Source organism: Bos indicus x Bos taurus, chromosome 29 (assembly GCF_003369695.1).
Source record: "Bos indicus x Bos taurus breed Angus x Brahman F1 hybrid chromosome 29, Bos_hybrid_MaternalHap_v2.0, whole genome shotgun sequence".
NCBI lineage: Eukaryota > Metazoa > Chordata > Mammalia > Artiodactyla > Bovidae > Bos > Bos indicus x Bos taurus.
This window is the reverse complement of record NC_040104.1, coordinates 5,029,249-5,053,087: the sequence shown is the minus strand read 5'-3', so window position 1 is coordinate 5,053,087 and position 23,839 is coordinate 5,029,249. Positions and strand designations below refer to the sequence as shown.

At 45.1% G+C, this 23,839-nt stretch overlaps 1 protein-coding gene across 1 annotated transcript in view; it reads right to left on the bottom strand.

Moving 5' to 3' along the window:
• Nucleotides 1-8,414: 8,414 nt before the first annotated feature.
• Nucleotides 8,415-23,839, bottom strand: part of TESMIN (testis expressed metallothionein like protein) — a 39,894-nt gene continuing 24,469 nt past the window's right edge. Inside the window, exons 7-10 of the mRNA XM_027532770.1 lie at nucleotides 14,933-15,035; nucleotides 12,280-12,417; nucleotides 10,358-10,533; nucleotides 8,415-8,607 (exon numbers count right to left, since the gene is read on the bottom strand). Of these exons, the coding sequence (XP_027388571.1) occupies nucleotides 8,415-8,607; nucleotides 10,358-10,533; nucleotides 12,280-12,417; nucleotides 14,933-15,035 (610 nt within the window). The remainder of the gene's footprint in view (nucleotides 8,608-10,357; nucleotides 10,534-12,279; nucleotides 12,418-14,932; nucleotides 15,036-23,839) is intronic.

Here is a 23,839-nt window from a genome sequence, read left to right as displayed (position 1 = left end):
AGGAAGAAGTAGACACGGGTTAGCTCTCCGAGGCCTAGCCCAGCCCAGCCTCCTCTCCCTTGCGACTCATAGGCACTCTCCCTCCTGCCCCCAGCCATTCTTCCTGGCATGTACCACGCGCATGCCCGGGTGGGCCATCCCAGCTCAGGGTGCAGGCGCACCGCCCGCAGGTCCCACAGGTGCCAGGCCGTCCTTCACCTCCTGCCCTCACCATCCTCAGGCTCCTCTTCTGAGTTGCTCTAATTCCCCCAGGGCCGCGGGGGCCCCAGCACCCCCAGAAGCCCTGTCAGAGCTTGGGGGCCAGGCCCCTGCCCAGAGTGCTCAGGAGGACCAGGTGTGCAGGCTGGTCCTGCGCCCGGCATCAGCAGCTGGCGGGGGCCGCACATACCCCGTTCACGCTCCCCCCGCACCCGCCTGCAGTCTGCCTGCCCTGCCTTGGGCCTTGCCCCCTTCCATCCACACCGGGAGCCACCCAGCCTGCTCTGGCAGCCTCCCTGTGCCTTGAGCCCCAGATCCTGCCATCTGCAGCCCCTGGCCCAGTCTCTCTCACTTGAAACCTCTGCCCACCTCCCTACCAGTGCCTGGTAAACTCCTACACGTCCCACACCGTCCCGCTCCATGGTGGCCTTCCCAGGACACCTTCCTGTTCATTCTCCCCGAGCAGGGCTGTGTGCAGGCCCAGCGAGTGTGGCGCTGCCCCGGTCGGAGTTCTGTCTGCGGCTGTCTCTCCTCACCACGCTGAACTCCCTCAGGAAACCACCCTTGCCAGAGAAACAGAGGTGAGCCGGGGCCACACTCTGGCTTCCAGCATCGCACCTGGCGGGCAGGAGAGCATCTCAGGGGCCTCGGTGCAGGCGCAGCCATGTGGGCTCCAGGATGAGCTCTGCAATCTCACCCCCGCTGCCCCACCTGCTCCAAGCCTCTACTGCCGTTCAGGTGTAAATGGAATGGGAGAGACGGTGGCAGCGAGAGGCGAGGGGCGGGGAGCGGCGTGGTGCCATCTGCTGGTCACAAGTGATGGACTCAGTGGCCCTTCTCAGAGGAAGGCTGTGGAGGAGATGCTTTACTTCTCGGAGAGAACGTGGCTGGAGCTGGCCATGGCTATGCTGGGTAAATCAGTTGCCAATCGTGGCCAGTATTTCCAAGGAGAAGAGTTCACCAAACCCCAGAGGAAGTGGAGAATTCACAGACAGGCCTGAGAGCTGCCCAGGGGACCGGCTGAGAGGTGGAAGAGGAGAGAGTGGGGAAATTTTCCACGAGGCTGTCTGTCCTGCAAGGAGCAGTCACGAAAGCTGAGGGCTGCTATCCAAGGCCAAGGACAGGGGCCTCCCCCGCCATCTGCGCAGAGCCACGCTGCTCGGGCGCACTCGGGGCGGGGTGAGGTGGCTGAGAGGGAGACCAGGCTGAGGAAGGGCGAGTCTGCCTCCCTGGGAAGCTCCTCCAGGAGGGAGGAGAAGGTGATGCCTGAGAGGAGGGGAGAGGTACTGGGAGGCTAAGGAAGGCCTTGGGGAAGGGCGGTGAAGTCTCAGGAAGATGACAAGAATCACAGCTCATGACGTTCTAACATACAACTCAACTTTTGTTTTTAATACATTGCAAAAGAGAGATACTAGTGGTCCATTTTAAAGTCTGGATTTTACCCTATTTTATCCGTGGTAACAACAAAGAAGGCTCTAGAAAGCAGAAAGCTTGATCACCTCTGATCTAAGCTTAAAATGTGATGTTTGCTGACTTGCAAGCTTGAAAGTAGGTGTGTTTTCTCTCATCCCCCTGTCAGTGCAGTGAAAAGCCCTGGACATTGTACATAAACTCAGGAGACTCAAAGTCAGGAGGAAGGCAGGGCAGCAGGAAGTTAGGGCCCAGGGATGACGCTGTGTGGAGACCTGGGTCCCTTCTTGCCTCCTCAGCAGAGGGAAGAGGTCGACTGTCTCTGAATGGATACACAGACAACACGATGCCCATCAAGAAAGAGCATGAAAAAAACAAGTTAAGGACTGGGAGAAAATATTTACAAACCACATATCCCATCAAGGACTGTTTTCTAAAACATTTAAAGGACTCTCAAAACTCAACAAAAAATCCAGTTAAAATGAGCACAATACATGAACAGACGCTTCACTGAACAGCTTACAGAGATGGAAAAAAAGCACCAGAAGAGACGCTCAGCATAATTAACGTTTAGGGGGCTGCACATTAAAACCACGGCCAAGAATCACGCAACACCCGTTAGAAGGGCTGAAGAAGCAGTGGCAGCGCCACCTGCTGGTGAGGAGGCAGAGAGCGTGGGTTCCTCACGCTGCTGCCGAAAATGCAGTGCGACTCAGCTGCTCTGAAGAGAGCTGATCACAGCTGTAAAGATCAAACATGCCACAGCCATCCCACCCAACCACTGCGCTCCCAGCACTCACCCCAGACAAATGAAGACTCGCCTTACACGAGAGCCCACACACGAACATTCACAGCAGTTTACTCACAACAGCCAACGACTGCAAACAGCTCAGCTGCCCTTCAACGGGCTATTCTCTCGTCACCCACGCCGACTACCGAGCGTGGAAAAGGTCCGAGTATGAAGACTCACAACAACCTGGCGATCTCCAGGGAACTCCTGAGTCACATACTGCACGATGCCGTCTATATAGCATTCCTGAAGCGACTAAGGTACAGATGTGGGGAACAGACTAGTGGCTGCCAGGGCTTGGAGGGGAGGGGAAAAGGAGGGCGGGGGGGTGTGAATACGAAGGAGTGACTTGAGGGAGCCTTGAGGCGACAGAATTCTGCATCTTGACTGTGTCAATGTCACCATCCTGGCTGTGATACTGCACTAAAGCTTTGCAAGATGTTACCACTAGGGAAAACTAGATAAAGGGTACATTTCTCTCTGTATTATTTCTTACAATTGTGTATAAATCACAATTACCTTAAAATGAAATGTTTACATTTTTAAGAAGCTACTAAAATATATTTTGGGGTTTTGGTATGTTCACTGGTGAATTCTACTAAATATTTAAGGAAAAAATTATTCCAATTCTTTACTATCCCTTCTGGGACACAGAAGCTGAGGGAAAACTTCCCAACTCATTCTAACTCATCCTATGAGTGCAATATTACCCTAAAAAAGACACACACACAAACACTACATGAGAACTACAGACCAATATCTCTGATGAACATAAATGCGAAAATCCTCAACAAAGTATTGCAAGTCAAATCCGACTGAGTATAAAAAAATTACCCACTACAACTAAGTGGGATTTCACCTACATATGTAAGTCTGGTTCAACAATCAAAAGTCAATTAGTGTAAGATTTTCCTGGTGGTACAGTGGGTAGGAATCCACTTGCCAGTGCAGGGGACACAGGTTCAATCCCTGTTCCAGGATGATCCTACATGCTGAGGAGCAGCAGAGCCCAGGCGTCCCAGCTACTGGGCCTGCACTCTGGAGCCTGAGAGCCGGGACTACTGAAGCCTGAGCACCCTAGAGGCCACGCTCTGAGACAAGAGAAGCTGCTGCAGTGAGAAGCCTGAGCACCATAGGAAGAGTAGCTCCTGCTTGCTACGACTGGAGAAAGCCTGAGAATAGCAACGAACGACCAGCAGAGCCAAAAAGAGAAAAATTTTAATGCAATCCATTGCATAAATAGGTTAAAGAAGAAAAATCTCAGGATCTTACCAGTAGATGCAGAAAAGGCATGTGACAAAATCCAATACCCGTAGATGATAAAAAAAAAAAAGCCTTTGGTAATCAATGAATCGATAAAGGATATCTACAACTTGATAAAGAATATCCAACAAAACCCGACATGCATGGGTCTAAGTCGCTTCAGTCATGTCCGACTCTGCAAACCTATGGACTGTAGCCTGCCAGGTTCCTCAGGCAAGAAAACTGGAGTGGATTGCCATGACCCCCTCCAAGGATCAAACCTGCATCTCTTAAGTCTCCTGCACTGGCAGGCTGGTTCTTCACACACTATACTCAACAGTGAGAAACGAGAACCTGTCCCACTAAGATGAGGAACGAGACAGAGATGTCCCCTCTCATCACTACTTTTCAGCACCATGCTGGAAGTTCCAGCTAATGTGAAAGAAAAGAAAATCAAAAATATACAGGTTGAGAAGGAAGAAATAAAACTTACTTTGTTCAAAGATGACCATGTTAAAAATCAGTCCCCAAACTCCTCAGAGAGAAAGACAATTATAGCAAGGTTGCAGGATACAAGGTTAATATATGTGAGTCAATCTCTTTCCCGTAGCACTAATGAACAAGTGGAGTTTGAAATTAAAAACACAATACCATTATGTTAGCACTCCCAAAATAAAACACTTAGGTATAAATCTAACAAAACGCTTTCAAGATCTATATGAGGAACTTCGTGGTGGTCCAGTGGATAAGAATCCTCCTTGCAATATAAGTGACACTGATTCTATCTCTAGCCCCGGAAGATCCCAGACATGGTTCAGTTCAGTTCAGTCACTCAGTCGTGTCCAACTCTTTGTGACCCCATGGACTGCAGCGCACCAAGCCTCCCTGTCCATCACCAACTCCTGGAGTTTCCTCAAACTCACGTCCATCAAGTCGGTGATGCCATCCAACCATCTCATCCTCTGTCGGCCCCTCTCCTCCCACCCTCTATCTTTCCCAGCATCAGGGGCTTTTCCAATGAGTCAGTTCTTCACATCAGGTGGCCAAAATATTGGAGTTTCAGCTTCAGCATCAGTCCTTCCAATGAATATTCAGGACTGATTTCCTTTAGGATGGACTGGTTGGATCTCCTTGCAGTCCAAGGGACTCTCAAGAGTCTTCTCCAAAACCACAGTTCAAAAGCATCAATTCTATGGTGCTCAGCTTTGTTTATAGTCCAACTCTCACATCCATACGTGACTACTGGAAACACCATAGCTTTGACTAAATGGACCTTTGTTGGCAAAGTAATGTCTCTGCTTTTTAATATGCTGTCTAGGTTGGTCATAACTTTTCTTCCAAGGAGCAAGCGTCTTTTAATTTCATGGCTGCAGTCACCATCTGCAGTGATTTTGGAGCACTCCCCAAAATAAAGTCTGTCACTGTTTCCATTGTTTCCCCATCTATTTGCCATGAAGTGATGGGACCAGATGCCATGATCTTCGTTTTCTGAATGATGAGTTTTAAGCCAACTTTTTCACTCTCTTCTTTCACTTTCATCAGGAGACTCTTTAGTTCTTTGCTTTCTGCCATAAGGGTGGTGTCATCTGCGTATCTGAGGTTATTGATATTTCTCCCGGCAATCTTGATTCCAGCTTGTGCTTCTTCCAGCCCAGCATTTCTCATGATGTATTCTGCATATAAGTTAAATAAGCAGGGTGATAATATATAGCCTTGATGTACTCCTTTCCCAATCTGGAACCAATCTATTGTTCCATGTCCAGTTCTAACTGTTGCTTCCTGAACTGCATACAGATTTCTCAGGAGGCAGGTCAAGTGGTCTGGTATCCCCATCTCTTGAAGAATTTTCTAGTTTGTTGTGATCCACATGGTCAAAGGCTTTAGCGTAGTCAATAAAGCAGAAGTGGAGCAGCTAAGTGCCTGCGGCACAGCAATTGAGCCTGTGCTCTAGAGCCCGGAGCAGCAGCTACCGAGGGCCCTCGCTCTGAAGCGAGTCCATGCTCCGAAACAAGAAAAGCCACTCCAGTGAGAAGCCCACACACCATAACCAAAGAGTAGCCACACTCTCCACGATTAGAGAAAAGCCTGTTCAGCAAGAAAGACCCAGCACAGTCAAGTATATAACAGTCAAATAAACATTTTAAAAAATCAAAGAAGAATTAAATAGATATTCCATGTTCATGGAGAGAAAGACTCAGTATTTCCAAGATGTCAGTTCTTATCAACTTGATCTATAGAATCAACACAATCCCAATCAAAATCTCAGCAGGTTATTTCGTGGATGTCAAAAAACTGATTCTAAAGTGACGTGAAGAGCAAAAGACCTAGAGTGGCCAACACGATATTGTAGGAGAAGAGCAAAGTTTGAGGACTGACAGCACCCGACCGTAAGACTTACTATAAAGCTATAGCGATCAAGACAGTGTGATATTTGTGGGAAAATCAACAAACAGATCAATGGAACAGAATAGAGAGACAGAAACTTACCACGTGAATATAGTCAACTGATAGGGAGCTCCCTCGTGGTCCAGTGGTTGGAACTTGGTGCTTTCACTCCCAGGACCTGGGGTTTGATCCCTGGTCGGAGGACTAAGGTCCCACAAGCTGTGTGCTATGGCCAAAAGACAAACAAGCAAACAAAAAAGGAAAAAAAAAAAAGAAAAACTACATATAGTCAACTGTTCTGTGGCAAAGGAGCAAAGACAATACAATAAAGAAAAGGCAGTCTTTCAGCAGATGCTGCCAGAACAACTGGACATCCACATGCAGAGAGATGAATCTAGACACAGACCATATACTCTTCCCAAAAATTAACTCAAAGTGGATCACAGATGTAAGTGTAATGCGAAATGCAGGGCTAGATGAAGCTCAAACTGGAATCAAGATTGCCGGGAGAAGTATCAGTAACCTCAGATATGCAGATGACACCACCCTAATGGCAGAAAGCAAAGAGGAACTAAAGTAAAGAGCCTCTGGATGCAGATGAAAGAGGAGACTGAAAAAGCTGGCTTAAAACTCAACATTCAAAAAACTAAGATCATGGCATCCAGTCCCATCACTTCATGGCAAATAGATGTGGAAACAATGGAAACAGTGACAGACTTTATTTTCTTGGGCTCCAAAGTCACTGTAGACAGTGACTGCAGCCATGAAATTATAAGACACTTGCTCCTTGGAAGAAAGCTATGACAAACCTAGGCAGTGTATTAAAAAAAAGAGACATCACTTTGTTGACAAAGGTTTGTATTAGTCAAAGCTATAGTTTTCCAGTAGTCATGTATGGATGTGAGAGTTGAACCATACAGAACGCTGAGCGCCAAAGAATTAAGACTTTTGAACAGTGGTGCTAGAGAAGACTCTTGAGAGTCCCTTGACTGCAAGGAGATCAAACCAGTCAGTTGTAAAGGAAATTAATCCTGAATATTCATTGGAAGTACTGATGTTGAAGCTGAGGCTCCAATAGTTTGGCTACCTGATGCAAAGAGCTGATTCATTAGAAAAGACCCTGATGCTGGGAAATACTGAAGGCAGGAGGAGAAGGGGTAACAGAGGATGAGATGGTTGGAGGGCATCATCGACTCAGTGGACATGAGTTTGAGCAAACTCAAGGAGACAGTGAAGGACGGTGAAGCCTGGCTTGCTGCAGTTCACAGGGTCACAAACTAGTCGGACACGACTAAGTGACTGAACAACAACAAACCCCCCTTTGGTCCCCATCAGAGCCAGGCTGTTCCAAACGAGCTCTACAGATCTCAGCCTGCTCCTCGACTCCTTGCTCGCTGATGTGCCCAGTGACCAGATCCAGGACCCCGCTTCTTTAAGTGGTGTGTGTGTAAGCGAGCTTTTTAAACGTTCTCCAAGGGCCAACACTCTTAAAGAACACAGAAACATAACAAAAATATGTTCAGCTATTAAGTTAATTGCAATAATGGAAGACGTTTGAAATTCTTATTCCTCTTTGCTTTTACAATAGAACCAAAAGAGAGTCAACTTAATAACTTATCTTTCCTGCCGACTTCTGCAAATTAGTTATTTTAACCATATTTTACAAACGATAGTAATATTATAACAGTAATTATGGAGAAGTTAATTGGATGATAGAGCTTTTCCACAATTTAAATAGAAACATATAAGAAACTAGAGAATTTCAGCCCCACAACTCAAAAGGCTACTGATCAAACCAACCCCACTGTCTGCACTTCATGGTGACCCTAGAGGAGACTAGTAATTTCTGAGACTCCAGGGAAATATTTACACTCAGAAATTCTCCAAGGTATTTAGTAGTTCTCTACAGATTTTACATTATACCTTAGCAGCCTATCTGGGGAATTTATTTCTAAACAATTTAGGGGAAAAATCATTATGGCTTTTCATGCAGAGAAACCTCCAGAGGAGGAAAATTCCCTGGAGAGGGTGAAGTCAATAGGAAAGGACTTGTATTTCTCTCCAGGGCCTGCTTCCACCCTCCATTACTCAATGCTAGTGCAGACCATTCTCCCAGGATTACAGGAACCCACGCTGTCTCCTTGGGCCCAGACAACAACAGTAGGGTCATGCACTTCCTCAAAACGTGGTGGATGATTTCAGTCACCAAATCCCTTAGAGACTCTGAGTAGCCCCTCAGTGTCCTGATGCAGGGAGAAAATTTGTTTTTAATGATGAAGCTATTGGTACAGACACAGCCTCATGCTCCTTAAAATAATCTTTCTAAACTACAGATTTCCTTCAGAATACGGAGCCAAAACCTACACACATGTGTATTTCATGCTGTACTCTACTCAATTTTCAGCCCTTTGGATTTAAACTCAATATGGAGAATCTGTGACAAGCATCTGCCAAACTCCTCTAGGATCATTTGCTCCGCCAGGCACTCTGAGCAGTGCTCCTTCTCTGCTTCTTCGCCCTGGGCCAGCAGGCAGGCGCATGTGGCTTCCACCACCTCCCAGGAGATGCACGAGGTCGGCCGCCTGTCAAAGCAAACCAGTTGAAGGCCACATTCAGTCACTCCACTGTTTTAAATACCTTTCACAGTCCAGGGGACATGCTTGTTATAGTACTTTAAAGAGTGCCACTGGTAAAATCTAATGTTGTTTTCTTAATACTGGAAATTATATGCCCTGTGACCATATATAGGACTGCTTTTAGAAGAAGAATGCAGAGGACAGATGAGTCTGTCAGCTCCTAGACATCCTTTTCCCTGAAGATTCTGCATTTTCTCAAACTTAGATCCACAAAGGAGCCCGGAAACCTGGGCTGCAGCATCAAGCCTGCAGGCTGCGCAGGGGTTGAAGCAGCAGGAGTCTTAGCCAAGACAAGCCGTGGTCTGGGCTCCGTGCACAGTCTGTCTGCCTGAGGAAAGCGGCCCCAGCACAGCGGGCTCTGGGCGCTGGCCCCTCCTCCCCAGGGGCCCGGGGGCTCTGAGGAGTCGCCTCCTGGGGGCACACTGTCAGCTTGCCTCTCAACACCCCCAGCATCCCTGAAGTGGTTCTGAAAGTCAGGTGAACCACGTCATACAGGACCAGTCACTTCCTCACTGGGCTGCGGGGGCAACTGTGACTTAGCTAGATAGTTGCCCAAGTCATGCTCAAATTGAGAAAATTTAGCAAACCTCTAGATTATGAAAATATAGACATTGGGATTGGTTTAAATCTGTCAAGGCAATACACAATGACTTTTGTTGCAGATGAATGAACAGGGCTGGCCTCAGGTCAAGAGTCTTAACATTTTGAGACCGGACTCCAGAGTATAGAGTCCCTGTGACATTCCATCAGATACTCAGCATCACCATGTCAGGCAATAATGTTTCCACATGTAATTTCACAGAAGATGCAGCCATGCTTCAGTACATTTTTACTAATAAAGACCTCTTCAGGTCACAGTGATGAGTATTCCTGATGTCTCTAACCAACAAAGCAGGAATTTGTCTTTTCTACATGTTATCAATTAATTAATGACATCTGGTAGTTTATCATGACATGACCCATCCCATCAAACTCAAGGAAATTTTTTTAAACAGGTGAATCTAGTCCAATATCTAATAAAATTATTACTCAACCTTTGAGACTTCCTAGGAGTATAATAATCACAAATATTTTTTGTAATTATTACAAAATATTAAAAAATGGCCTCAAAATAATTACACGGGACGACACGCCACTAAAGTGGGCTCTACACGCCCTTTAGTGAGGTGTACAGCACGCACTGAGAGCGCTTCTCACGTCACTTCCTGTGGTGAAGAGCGGTTTAGGCATGTGCTGTCTAGAGATCAGGCCTTTGCCACCTGAGGGCCTGGAGGCCCTCTGCTCTTGTACAAAACAGGGGCAACGCAGACAGTGAGGACCGAAAGGTTGAGCTAGGAGGACAAAGAGGACCGAGGGGTTTGGGCAGCGGGGCGCCTCTGGGGTAACACAGTGTGGGATCGAGGGCTGGTCAAGATAGAGAAGCTGGAGGCTCCCTTCCCTATCCCTCATCTCCTGCCTTCCCACAGACAAAAATGCTTTCTTTCCAGTGTGGAAACCATTTTAACTCTCCTCTTAAATTTTTTCTTGGCTGTGAGGTGAGGCTTACAGGACCTTAGTTTCCCCGACCAGGGACTGAACCCATGCCTCCTGCAGTGGAAGCGCTTAATCCTAAGCCCTGTTTCACCAGGAAGTCCCAACTTCCCTCTCAAGTTATCCTTGAATTCCCTTATTAAGAGGCTGAGTTCAGAGTACCTACCTATCTTTTCTGAATTTTGGCAGTCCTGAAAATTTTGTTGGTGACAAATGATGGCCGCCTTCAAAACCTCCAATTTCCATGTAGTTTGGCATGTTCATTAGTGTTTTTCGTTCTGGGCTTTCTTCATAATTTTTGCAACCAATGCATTTGCAAATAGAAGAACACATAATTTTGGCCTGGTAACATAAAATGCTTTAATAAAACTAGGTTGCCCTAGAATTCATCAAAAACTGACAAAAACTATTTGGACCTTAAATAATGTTTTATATTTGTGTGTACACACATGTAGTAATCGCAATATTCATACCAGAAAAAAAGGGGAGGGGAGAAGTGAAGATGGATGAGTGACGGTGATGTAAGGAGAAAGGCACATTTCCATCCACGTCGCCGCCACCCGGGGTGAGAGAGGGAGGGGGCTCCTGAAGGCAGGTGTGTGGGTGTGGGTGTGAGCCCTGAGCAGAGCTGGGTCTCTCCCTCACCCAGGGGGCACACAGTGAAGACTCTACCTGACCCTTGTTCTGAAGGAAGCCTGCCCTGGCCGATTCTAGAACTCCAGCCGCCCAGACAGCCTTCTCCTTCAGCACTGAGAGCATGGGTGAAACACGAAACCCCCCCGAGGCCAGGCCTGTGGTGGGCGTTGTAGGGGAGGGCCTTCTCTCTTCCTTGTTGGGGGGACATTGTTTCTTGTCACATGGTCGTGTGACACTCAGGGCCGGGGGCCAACCCCTTGTGCCAGCCAGACCTGGGGGCAGCGGGAAGACTAGCTCGTTTCTGGCCTCCTCATGGTTTCAGCCCCTGGGGGTTTCCCTCAGGGAAACTCAGACCTGCGTCTAAAGGGGTGTGCTTTCGTTTGCACCTCTGGGAGTTCTGAGCAGGAGGTTGTCTGGAATTTCTAGTCTGCTGTGATACCAGGCGCTGCAGGCCCTCTGCCCAGCTGGGGCAAGCGGCTGGCACACTGCCCCAGGGTGCCAGGGCCCTGGGGCAGCAGCGGGGGCGCGGAGCAGAGCGGAGGCACTGAGAGGAGGTTTGAGAGCAGCTCCACCGGGTGAGGCCACTGCCTTCCTGTACCTTCAGCTCTACAGTGTTTTTTACTCTATTTTCAAAATGTGAGCTAGCGGATTGCTAGGTCTGCCGGATCTCCAGAATCAGGAAGACTTTACTGAAGCCTGACCTTCTATGACAATCTTCTAAAAATAAAGTTCACAGGAACATCCCCAAGAGACCTCAAGCAAATCAGAGTCTTTGCAGGAGGGGCTTCTCGGCTGCTTCACTGACAAGGCCTGAGGGTTCCCTTCCTCCCTCTTTCTTCCTTTCCCTTCAACACAAAGAAAGACAGAGAGAGACAGAAAAAGGAGGTGAGTGAGGGATGAACCTAAAGGAGAAAACCAGTCCTTCTACTGCCTTTAAATCTTTTGAGGAAGGAAACAAAGCTCTGTCTGAGAACTGGTCAGCATCTCCCCAGCAGCAAGGGCAGCTGTGCATTCTGGTCTCTGTCCACTTGGAAGCTGCCCCCTCAAAGCACCCAGGGGAAGGCTCGTCTGGGGACAAGGCTGTCCTCACTGCCCTCCCAGAGCATCTCTGCTCTGCTCAGCTGGGCAGAAGCCCACCTCGGGGAGCCAACAGACTGCCGGCCCCTGAGGGTGGCTCCAGCATCAGATCAGCAGCCGTAGAGCGGGCAGGGCTGTGGCACTGGGCACCCTCCCGGGACACTCGGGGCGAGCTCAGTGGGGACGACATGCTCCCAAAGGAGCCCTTGCTTCATAAAGTGAAATTTATGTTTGAGACATTAAGGTAGATTGATGAGTGCTCTTTAGAAGCCCTGGAAGGAAGAAAATTAAATTCTTAATTAAATTTTTAACCACAAAGTTACTTAGACCATTTACCTGGCTTTTAAAAATAATGCTTGGCAATTGTTGACTGACCTCATAGCACTCACAGTAGTTCTTAAGGCAGCCCGACCTCTTGCAATTACATCCTTTGTTATGTCGAGGCTTCACATCACCCAGTTTTCCTTTCCCAATTTTTGGTTGGAAAGCTTCTGGATTTCTATCAAGACATGCCTAAGACAGAAAATGCAAAACTCCATCAAGATATATTTTATTACTTAAAACAATGCTTAGTGCCACGTATCTGGCTTGCCATAACTGGGTCTAGCTGTAACTTCAGGAGCGGCCACGACGAGCAGCGGGCCTCTACCCCGGTCCTGCTCCATTCTCTTGAATACTTAAAGGTGGAATAGTGGACGGTAAAGATGCAAAGAAAATCACTGTGTCCATTTGAACACAGCTCCTTCCCGGCGCCTGTGTACACTGTTTCCTGAGATGTTAATAGTTGGGATCACGGCACTCTGCTACCAGCTCACATTTATTAAACGTGCACTGTGTTCCAGGCATCTTTCTGTGCGATGTATGCATTCTCTCACTGAAGCCTCACACAACCTTGTGGAGCAAACACCACCCCTCCTCTTGGCGCCCGATGGATGAAGAAACTGAGGCGCCGAGGAGTCAGAAGATTGTGGCCCAGGGATGGCATCTGGTCTCTGAGTTCACGGTCAGCCCCAGGTCTCAATCACCTCTCTAACAAGATGGCCCTGTTCTCTTTATTAAGCTGGGTTGGGGCAATATGGACATCACAGCGGCAGCCCCATGCTCCTTCTCCCCTCACCATGAGTGTGGGGATCCGTCTTGACACCAGAGCCTGGCTCTGCAGAAGGGCCTTTGCAGTGAGGACCCTTTGGTGTGTGTTCTACTTTTTAGTGAAGCAGAAGGGATGGTGGAATATGATGAATTGGGGCATTTGTGACCCCCGTGTGACCCCCATGTGGCCCCCACCCAGGCCAGGTCAGAGGACAGTCCAGCTCCCCACCCGAGGTCCCTCATGTCTTCTGCCCATCAACACACCCCAGTGGGAACCCATCTTCTGACTTGCGCTGCTTTAATTTTGCTGTTCTGCAACTTCAGCTAAGTGGAACCCTTCAGCATGTACTCTTTGTCATCTGACTTCTTTCACCAGTGCAGTGTCTGTGAGGCTGTCTGGGCTGTGGCAGAGATGGAGGTCTTCCTTTCCCACTGACCTGTGTAACCCATCATATACTGCAGACCTATCCAGTCCAGCACAGAGAGGCACCCGGCTTGTTTCCAGTTTGGGGCTATTATGAACACAGCTGCTGTGAACATATTTGTACAAGCCCCTGGTGGACATGTACACTCATTTCTAGGGGTTGTATTTTCAGGAATGAAACTGCCGGGCACAGCACAAACAGAGGTTTAACTTTAGTAACTACTGCCAAACAATTTTCCGAAGTGCTTGCACCAATTTACACTGCTACCAGCTTTCCATGATTTTTAAATAAAACTTTTTATACTTTTAATTGCAGATAGTGTTCTTTATGCCTAAAGAAAATACAACTGTGTTGAACTTCAGATGAATCACTATTTTTTTCTGTCCTGTGGATCTGCCGGTATCAAAACTGATTTTCAATTGATTTATCTATAAATCGAGGCAAATTAAATTATTTTAGAAAAAACCAGACTAACCATGGCACAGTATGAGAGCCTCAAGTCCAAGTTTCCTCTGGTAAGTGAGAGGGCGCCGAGACATGGCCTGGGCAGGTGGGCTGTGCTCCCTTCTCCGGTGGTCTTTCGTCACCGGGGGTGTGGAGGGGTGGCGGTTAACCTCTCTCCTGCATTTAGTCTTTAGCAGGTGGCCTGAGGGGCTCTCCAAGGTGCTGTTCACCTCTAGATTCTCCCTTTCGCCCAAAGCCAAGAAGAATAAAAATCAGCCCAAACTAACAATGGCTGAGAGCTTTCATCAAGGTTTCTTCACACAGTGAACCATCTATTCCTTTTCAAACTATGCTCTTTGAACTTAGGCTTATCTGCTACAGAACACAATCTAAATTTCCAAACCCCAAATCAAGACAAAATGGATATCTGCATGTCCTTAACCCGGAAACTTCTGGGACCCTGCTGCCCCTCTAAGCCTCCTGATACCGGTTGGAGAATAAAGGTCTTTCTCTGGCTGCCACTCTCACAGCAGCTTCTGGTCATGGCCAGTGCCCCTCCTTCATGAAGAGAGTCCTGTTTAATGTATACTCTTCAATACTTTGGGGTTTCCCCAATATTGAAATTAGAAACCTGTAGAGATTGTTTTGTGAATATTCCTGGAACTTTTAAATGCATTTTTTTAACTGGAGTCTAGTTGCTTTACAATGTTGTGTTAGTTTCTGCTGCAATGAAGTGAGTCAGCTATCGGCACACAAAACCCCCCCTCCTGGGCCTGCCTCCCACTCCCACTCCCCATCCCACCCTTCTAGGTCATCACAGAACACAAAGCTGGGCTCCTTGTCTATAGAGCACGTTCCCTCTAGCTATGTGCTTTACACATGGCAGTGTGTGTATGTCAATCCTAATCTCTCAGTTTGTCCCACCCTCCCCTTCCCACACTCCCCGTGTCCACACGTCCATTCCCTACATCTGTATCTCTATTCTGGCCCTGCAAATAAGTTCATCTGTACCATTTTTCTAGATTCCACATATATGTGTCAACATGAGTGTATTTAAAGGAAATTTTTACCTTAATGGCCTTAAACCTTTCGATTTCATGACGTAAATTGTTGCAACAATTATTACAATTGCAGTTGTTGCAAAAGTCCCCGTTAGCAAAGCAATCACAGTACCTGTGGATAAAACAACACAAGCGTGTCAAAGGCACCCAGCGAGGAGATGAAGACAAGCGTGCATATACCTATGGGGGAAGGCTGGCCGGCACGCTGGGTCAGACACGACCTTTAGTTACCTGATTCTCCTGTTTCTGTGAAAATAGATCCACTGGGATGATGTTCTCCAGTGACCAACACAGAAGAGAGAGACTAGTGAAAATCATGGGTTTCATAACACAGCAGTCGGCAGAATAAACAATATTCCAGTCAATGTCCACTGGCATCCATTACCTCCTTCCCTTGATGCCCACTGCCCTTGTTCCAGGAGAGCTGTAAGCTGGTGAGCACTGAGCCATTCTCCCATCAACCATCCCAACCCAGCCAACATCACTGAATGCCAGTTCACTTCTCAGCCAGACCTTGCCTATGAGCAAAACCTAAGGGACCTAGAGGTGGACCCAGGCTTTGTCGCACTTTCACTCCATGTCAGCATGTGGAGGAGGGAGACACGACTGGGGCAGAAACACAGGTGAGTGCTGTCACATGTGGTAACACAGGTCTTCCACGTACTCAGAATCCACAGAGTAGCAGGCTGAGTAGACCTGTCTGAGCATCCACCTCCCACCCTGAGGTCCTGGAGTCAGACAGGCAGTAAGTACCCTGTGGCTCAGGCGGCCAGCACCTTCTCTGCTGTGTCATCCTTGAAGACCTCTCAGTGTTGATGACCATGAAACTGCTTCACACGCTCCTGCAGGAGCTTCCTCTCGTGCCGCATGACCGAGGCATTTATAGGCCTGAGGTTTTTCAGTATGAAGAGGGACAGGACACTTTCTTCAACTCATGTAAGAATTGAGCATCTGGACAGACTCCGAACAACCTACCTGTAAGCTGCACCCCTGAGAGGCTTTGGAAGGCTCATTAGCCACCCCACAGCTTCAGCTCGTGACTAGAGAGGACCCATAGTGTTCTCTTCCTGAGCACAGTTCATGGAAAAGAGCTTCATATGCAGGTTTAATATCAGCTCTGCTACTAGTTTCCCATGTTACCTGATCCAAGTTATTTGTTTCAGCGTCTAGAGCCAGGACATGGGAATTCTGCCACTTGACTGCCTGGTCTCCCAGAGTTGCTGAGGGAAGCCCTGAAGCCCTGGTGTGCTTCCTCCGACAGAGTGCTGCATGAAGGCAGGAGGGCCTCTGCATCTGGTTATATGGTGGACTAGATGCTTGCAGAAACTTTCCTGTTATAGAATTCCTAAGTACAATTATTTTAACATTTATTATTTTAATATTTTAAATAATGTGTCAAAATTCATGCCAAACAAAGAGGAGAGTAAAGGAGATTGTTGGATGTGAAAAGAAACTGTGAGCCAGAGGGGTGGGTCTGCAGCTGCCAAGTGCTGTCTGGGCCCTCTGCTGGTCCCTAGTGGCCCAAAGCTTGCGTTCAGATTGGCCGCTGCTACAGGAGACAGCGTCTGAGCTACAGAAGGTAGGAGCTGCATCAAAAACCCTTATAAAGTGTGAGTCCTTCAAAGGTAACCTTCCCACAAATCTACTTCGTGGAGATTTCAGAGCACAGGGACCAGAAAGAAGATCCCAGAAGGTTCTAGAAAGAATAATACAGGTTTCATACAAAGGGTGAGAAAAAATTTCATAACAACACCAGAAACTAGAAGAAAATGCAGCAAAGCCTTCCAAATCCTAAAGGAAAACTTAATTAGTTGAAGTTGAAAACCCTACCATCCATCCAAAGTGACCATCTTAGTGTGAGGACAGACATGACACTTTCAGACACGCACAGTCTGAAAACATTCTCTCCATCACTCTTGCTTGGGAAGCTGCTGGACGACATGCTGCCTGAAAACAATGCAGTGAATCAAGAATGAGGAAGATAATGCTATCCAGGAGCCAGGGGGTCAGATATGCGGAAGAAGCAAAGGAAACCCTGGGACCAATGCTGGAAGGAGGGTAAGGAGAACCGCACCTAGGGCTGAGAACCAGCCCCTTAGGAGCAGGACCTTGACGGCGGCAGGAAAGGCTTCCTCCAGACCAGGCCACTGAGCACCTAGCGTGTTTGCATGTGTTGAGAAAGCACTTACACAAGCAGAGAAGAGTTAAGGGTTAAGTTAGTGCTCGATACATTTAAAAACTAAGTATTAACGTGAGGGAGAAGAGAAAGAAGTTGAGGAAGAACAGTAATCAAACCTCAGATGTGTTTTCACAGTCATAAAAACACTACTGATCTAACAAAGTACATCTGATGTCTGGGAACAGGCCACGTGCATGTTGGGAGGGGGTTAGGTGTGAGTAGGAAGAGGAAAAGGCTAAATCCACATCTTTCATGGCACAAAAACAAGAGATCATGCTGAAACTGAAAAGCCAAGAAGCAGCGATGCAGGCATGTTATTTAGATTTATGGAGGCAAATACTAAAAGATTTGGTTAAGGGCCAAAAGCGTCTGGAGATCAGAAAATAAGGAACAATTACCAGGAACTACATTTTTTGGTCATAAACCTTGTATAATTATTAGACTTTTTTTTTTTTTTTTTGACTGAGCCACATAGCTTTCAGGACTTAGTTCCCTGCTGCTGCTGCTGCTGCTGCTGCTGAGTCACTTCAGTTGTGTCTGACTCTGTGTGACCCCATAGAGGGCAGCCCACCAGGCTCCCCCGTCCCTGGGATTCTCCAAGCAAGAACACTGGAGTGGGTTGCCATTTCCTTCTCCAATGCATGAAAGTGAAAAGTGAAAGTGAAGTCACTCAGTCTTGTGTGACTCTTAGCGACCCCATGGACTGACCAGGGCTCAAACCCAGGCCCTCGGCAGTGCAAATGCAGCGTCCTAACCACTGGACAGTCAGGGAATCCCCTATTTAGCTCTTTAAACTATGTACATATGACCTGGATAAAAGCAATAATTAAAAGTCAGAAAGGATAAACAAAGATAAAGAGTTAGATCCAGATTCAGCATAAAATGACAAAGAAGTTAGAAACATGGGAGAGATGAAGAGAAATGGTCCCTAGTTAGGGGGTCACGCATGACTGATAAGCATTACAGGACAGAAAAGAGAAGCAGAAGAGAGTTATACTTGGAGGATACCTGTGCTTTCCAGTTGTGGGTCCTCAGATTTCAGAAAACTAATGAACCTCAAAAAAGCAAATAAAAAGAAAAATCAAAGATAAAAAGAAAATTGTAAAAACACCAGAGAGAAAAGACATTACCTAGACTGACCAAAGACTTTGTGTTAGAAATAATGGAAAACAGTAGAACAATATTTTTATAGCATGGAGAGGAAAAACTGACAATCTAGAATTTTATACCTAGTTCAAGATATGTTTAGTCACCGAGATCCAAGCTAGGCACACTTCTTTTCTCACTCTACACACTTTGCTGGGTGATTTTATTTATTGACTACTTTTTAAAACTTTGGGCTTCCCTGGTAGCTCAGTTGGTAAAGAATCTGCCTGCTATGCAGGAGACCCCAGTTCGATTCCTGGTACAGGAAGATCCACTGGAGAAGGGATAGGCTACCCACTCCAGTATGCTTGGGCTTCCCTGGTGGCTCAGCTGGTAAAGAACCACCTGCAATGCAGGAGACCTGGGTTCAATCCCTGGCTTGGGAAGATCCCCTGGAGAAGGGAACAGCTACCTACTACTGGCCTGGAGAATAGGCCTGCAAAGAGTTGGACATGACTGAGCAACTTTCACTTTCTTTTTAAAAAAACTTTATGTAGAAGATTTGTAAATCTGTGTCACCAAAGTCTCATTTTCTTCTTTCACAAACATCAGGTAAGGGTTTCCTCACTTGCTGCTCATCCTTCCTCATCCCCATTCATTCTTTAATCTACTGCTCTCGGACCATCTTCCTGCCTCCTTCTAACTCTCAAAGGTGGTCAACAGCCTCCCTAACCAGAAAGTGCAAGGACCTCTGCACTGCATTTACCTCACAGCAGCGTGTGACACGATTAGGCTCCAAAACCATTTCCCTACTGCCTATCAGACATTTCCACCTTCAACTTAGGGTGTCCACACCTTAAGTTCTGACCTTCTCCTTCAGCCTTCACCCTGCTCTTGCTGTAGTCTCTCTGCATTTGTGGTGTCATCACCCACCCAGTGACATGACCCCAAGTCATTTCTGATGACTGCCTTTCTCTCTTTTTTCATATCCAAGAGGTTACCAAGTCTTCTGATTCTGGCTCAGAAATGTCTTTGCTAATTGTCTTCTTGATACAAGAAAATAACATTTGTTGTAGTTTTTTAGAATATAAATAAAAAGAAAAAATTAAAATAATTCAGAATCCTGCTCCCTAGAGATGACCATTTGGTGAATATATTTCAGAGTTTTTCTGTAAAACTATGCATGTTATCAATAACTATATGCTGTTTGATTACATATAATACATAAATAAAAACAAGATCATATTCTATACAGTTTCAATGTGATTTTACTATGTATCAAAGTTAGTAATCAATATGACAGCTTGCTTTTATTATCAATATGAGAGTTAATATTACATGTAAATAGATTTATGTCACTGTAATGACTGCACTGTATCCCACTCTGTAGTAACATCAGTATAGAGTGATGAACATTCAGATTATTTTGTACATTTTGGTATAATGAACAATATTACACAGATGGCACTGGCCTCCTTTCTGTTCCCAGAACCCGGTGCCCTCTCTCTCTTGCCATATGGCCTTTGTACCTGCTATTTCCTCTGCCTAGAATGCTCTTATCGACCCACTTTGAATCCACGTCTGCCTCATTAACTCCTGATTAACTCCTCCTCATCCAAAACCATTCCCTTCCTCAGGAAAATCTTCCTGGCTGTCATACTTGGTCAGTTCCCCCATTACCCTCTGCCCATCGCTGTTCCTTTGCCACACATCCACCACGATCTCTGTGTATGTGACTGTTATATTCATGTCTGTCTCCCCAGCTGGACTGTGAGTGTTGAGACGGCAGGGACCATAACTTTTCTTGTTAATTTCTGTTTTCTCTATCCCTGAAATCACAGGCATAAAAAATATTTGTGGAATGAATAAATGAGTGAAAAATGTGTATGTCTCTTTACACACAGTTTGCAGCGTCTCCTAATCTGTGGCTCTCCTCACCCTGCCGTCTCCGCCCGAGTCCAGGTCACCATCACTTTTGTCTGTGCTGTTGTGATGTCTCCTCACCTTCAGCTTCCTCCACTTTGCCATTAGTTTTTAAAACATAAATCAGGCAAAAAGGGAAGCGAGGAAAAAACGGTAATCAGAAAACACAAAAGTGGTACTCTGTATTTCTGGTGGGAATATAAAATGGTGTAGTCATTGTGAAAACCAGTAATGTGTTTCCTCAAAAGGTTAAATAATAAGTTACCATATAATTCAGCAATTCTACTTCAAGGTATATACCCCAAAGAAATGAAAGCAAGAACTCAGACAGACACGTGCACACCCATGTTTGTGGCTGCATTATGCACAATAGTCAAAGGTAGAAACAACCCAAGTGTCTATCAACAGATGATGGACAATCAGTGGATAAACAAATGTGGTCTATGATACAGTGGGATATTAATCAACCTGGAAAAAGAATAAAGTACTAATACATGCTACGACATGGATGAACCCTAAAAATATTATGTTAGTGAAAAAAGCCAGACACAAAAGCACAATACTGTATGAATCCACCTATATGAGGTGCCTGGAACAGGAAAACTAAGAGACAGAAGGTAGAACAGAGGTTTGCCAGGGGTTGGGGGTAACAGAAATCTATTTAATGGGTACAGACTTTCTATCTGAGATGACAAAAGGGTTCCAGAAATGGGTAACGGTGATGGTTGCACAGCATCATGAGTACAATTAATGCCACTGAATTGTGTATTTAAAAATGGTTAAAATGGTAAATTTTATGTTCTGCATATTTTACCATGATTTTAAAAAAGCAAGGTGCAGATTGCACATATGAAATGCTGCCATTTTGGGAAACAAAAGAACTTAAATAAATTTTAAGGCTTCAAAAAAAATTTATGAAACTTATTTGTGATACAAATAAGTCCACATATATCAATAACGAGACAAAGAATGCAAATAGATTTTAAAGTCTATTGACACATGGATTATTAGATTTGCTTTTTAAAAACCCGACTACAGGACTTCCCTGGCAGTCCAATGGCTAAGATTCTGTACTTCCACTGCAGGATGGTTCGAGCCCTGGTCAAACCCTGGTCACTGGTGGGTTCGAACCCTGGTCACTGCGTGGCATGGCCAAAAGAATAATAGTAATACAATAAGTAAATAAAACAAAATAAAAACCCAACTATATCTAGATGACAGAAGACACACCTAAAACACTACCACACAGAGCATGAACACAGAAGGACGGTAAGAGCACATTTGCTAATACAAACCAAAGAAAATATGGTGTAGTAACAGTAATATAAAAAAAAGCATACAAAGCAAAAAGCACTAGGATATAGAGTCACATTTAACAGTTAACGGAATAATTCACAAAAAGATACCACAATCATGAATTTGTACACCTTTCACTATAGGCTCAAAGTATATAAACAAAAATGGAATTATAAGGAAAAAATAAGCAAATTCACAATCATAATGAGACATCTTAATGAACTTTTATAAAAAACAGATAAATCACACAAAATTTAATAAGCATTTAGCAGATTTAAAAAACAAAACTAACAAACTTGAACTAGTGGATAGTAAATGCATCTAACAAATAGAGAATATACATTTTTAAGTTAATATAGAATATATTAAAAATTGACCAAACATTGTCATAAGGCAATCTTCATTAATTTCAAAGTATTGCTATCATACAAACCATATTATCTCAGCACATTATAATTAAACATAAAAATTGACAGTAAAAATGTTGCTTAAAAATACATATAAACAGATACATGCACATATATGCATACATATATATCTGGATACTTTGAAATGTACACCTAAATGATTCATGCAGTGAAGAGAACATTACAATGAAAATTACAGAATACTTTGAGTGAGTGACAATGAAAGTAGCACATACTCTTGGAGGATGCAGTAAAGCGGTACACAGAGCAAACTTATGGCTTTAAATGCATTTCCTAAAAAAAGATTGTAAATAAATATTTAACACAAAAAAGCTATTAAAACAAGGGAATAAAATGATAAAGTGTGAGGGAGAAAATGGGCTTCCCAGGTGGCACAGTTGTAAAGAACCCACTTATGATACAGGAGACGCAAGAGACTCAGGTGAGATCCCTGGATCAGCAAGATCCCGTGGAGAAGGAAATGGCAACCCACACCAGTATTCTTGTCTGGAAAATTCCATGGACAGAGGACCCTGGCAGTTTAGTCCATGGGGTCACAGAGTCAGACATGACTGGGCGTGCAGGCATGCATTGTAATAATTATTATATGAGGGAGAAAAGAGTTAAGAGTAAGAAGTAATGTTTTTAAAACAGGAATATAAGCAAGAAAGTCAATAAAACCAAAAGTTGCTGCTCTGAAATGACTGACAAAACAGACAAATCTCTCATGAGACTGATCAAGGAGAAGAAAAGATACAACAAACAATAGTAGAAATTAAAATTAGAAAAATTTAAAGCTCTAACTACAGATAGATAATTTTTAAAAATAACAAAAGAGTATATGAACAGACATATACTGAGACTTAAAAATGTCAATAATAATAATCAATAATCTTCAAGAAAACAATAATCTTCAAGAAAATATAAAATAAAATGGACTCAAGAAGAAGCACAAACTTAGAGACGGCAACAGCTTGTAAAGAGAGTGAATGAGTATTCCATCTCTTACCCCCACTCTAAATCCCAGACATTAAATCAAACAGCTTTATGCACAAAGCTTAATCAAACTTCAAAGAACTAATAAATCCTATCTTGCCCAACTTTTCCAGAGGCTAGAGAAAAAGAGGGTCCAGTGGGAATTTGGGAAGACTACTAATGCATTTTATTAGGCAATTCAGCACTAATAGCAATTTCAAACAAAGAAAATATGAGAAAGGAAAACTACAGATCTATCTCACTCATGAAAAAGATACAAAATCCTAACAAAATATTGAAAACTAAATCTAGCAGTGCACATGAAAGATAAAATCAATACATCATGATCAAATCGGGTTTAATCTCTGGCCTACGAGGGTGGATGACCATTAGAAAATGTTGTCATAGATCAAACTGTAAGATTAAAAGAGGAAAGCAATCTGATCATTTAAAAGAATGCAGGTATTTAAAAGGCTTTGATAAAATTCACCACTCATTTATACTAAGAATTAAAAAAGAAAGGCACTTAGGAACCCAGGCATACACAGAAGGACCCTTTCTGAGTCCGAGGTGGGCATGCAGCAGAAAACAGCCCACACACCCCTCGCTCTGCCCCTTGCCACAGCTCTAGTTGAGGGTGTGGTTGACTCTGCATCACTTCCCAGCTTCCTACACCACATGGTCTGACCACACGACTAGGTTCTGGCCAAGGGACGTTGGGTGGAAGTGGCTGTGGCAATCACGGATTATGCCTTAGAAGGTAAGGAGTGTGCCTTTACCCTGCTCTTTCCTCTTCCTCATGGCGGGAAGGCGACTGTGAGGGTGGCAGCTGGGGAATCACTCGAGGATGGCAGGACATCTGCTGAAGGAGGAGGAGGCACTAACGCCGACCAGCCACCACAAGAGCCCTGCTTGCCGTGCAGAGTCTGTTACAGCATCTAGGCATGTCCTCTGCATACTATAGAGCATTTCTCAAAAACCTATAGCAAATATCTTATTCAGGGAATAAAATTTAGGTAAGGGAATTTTAGAAGTGTTTCTATGAAAATC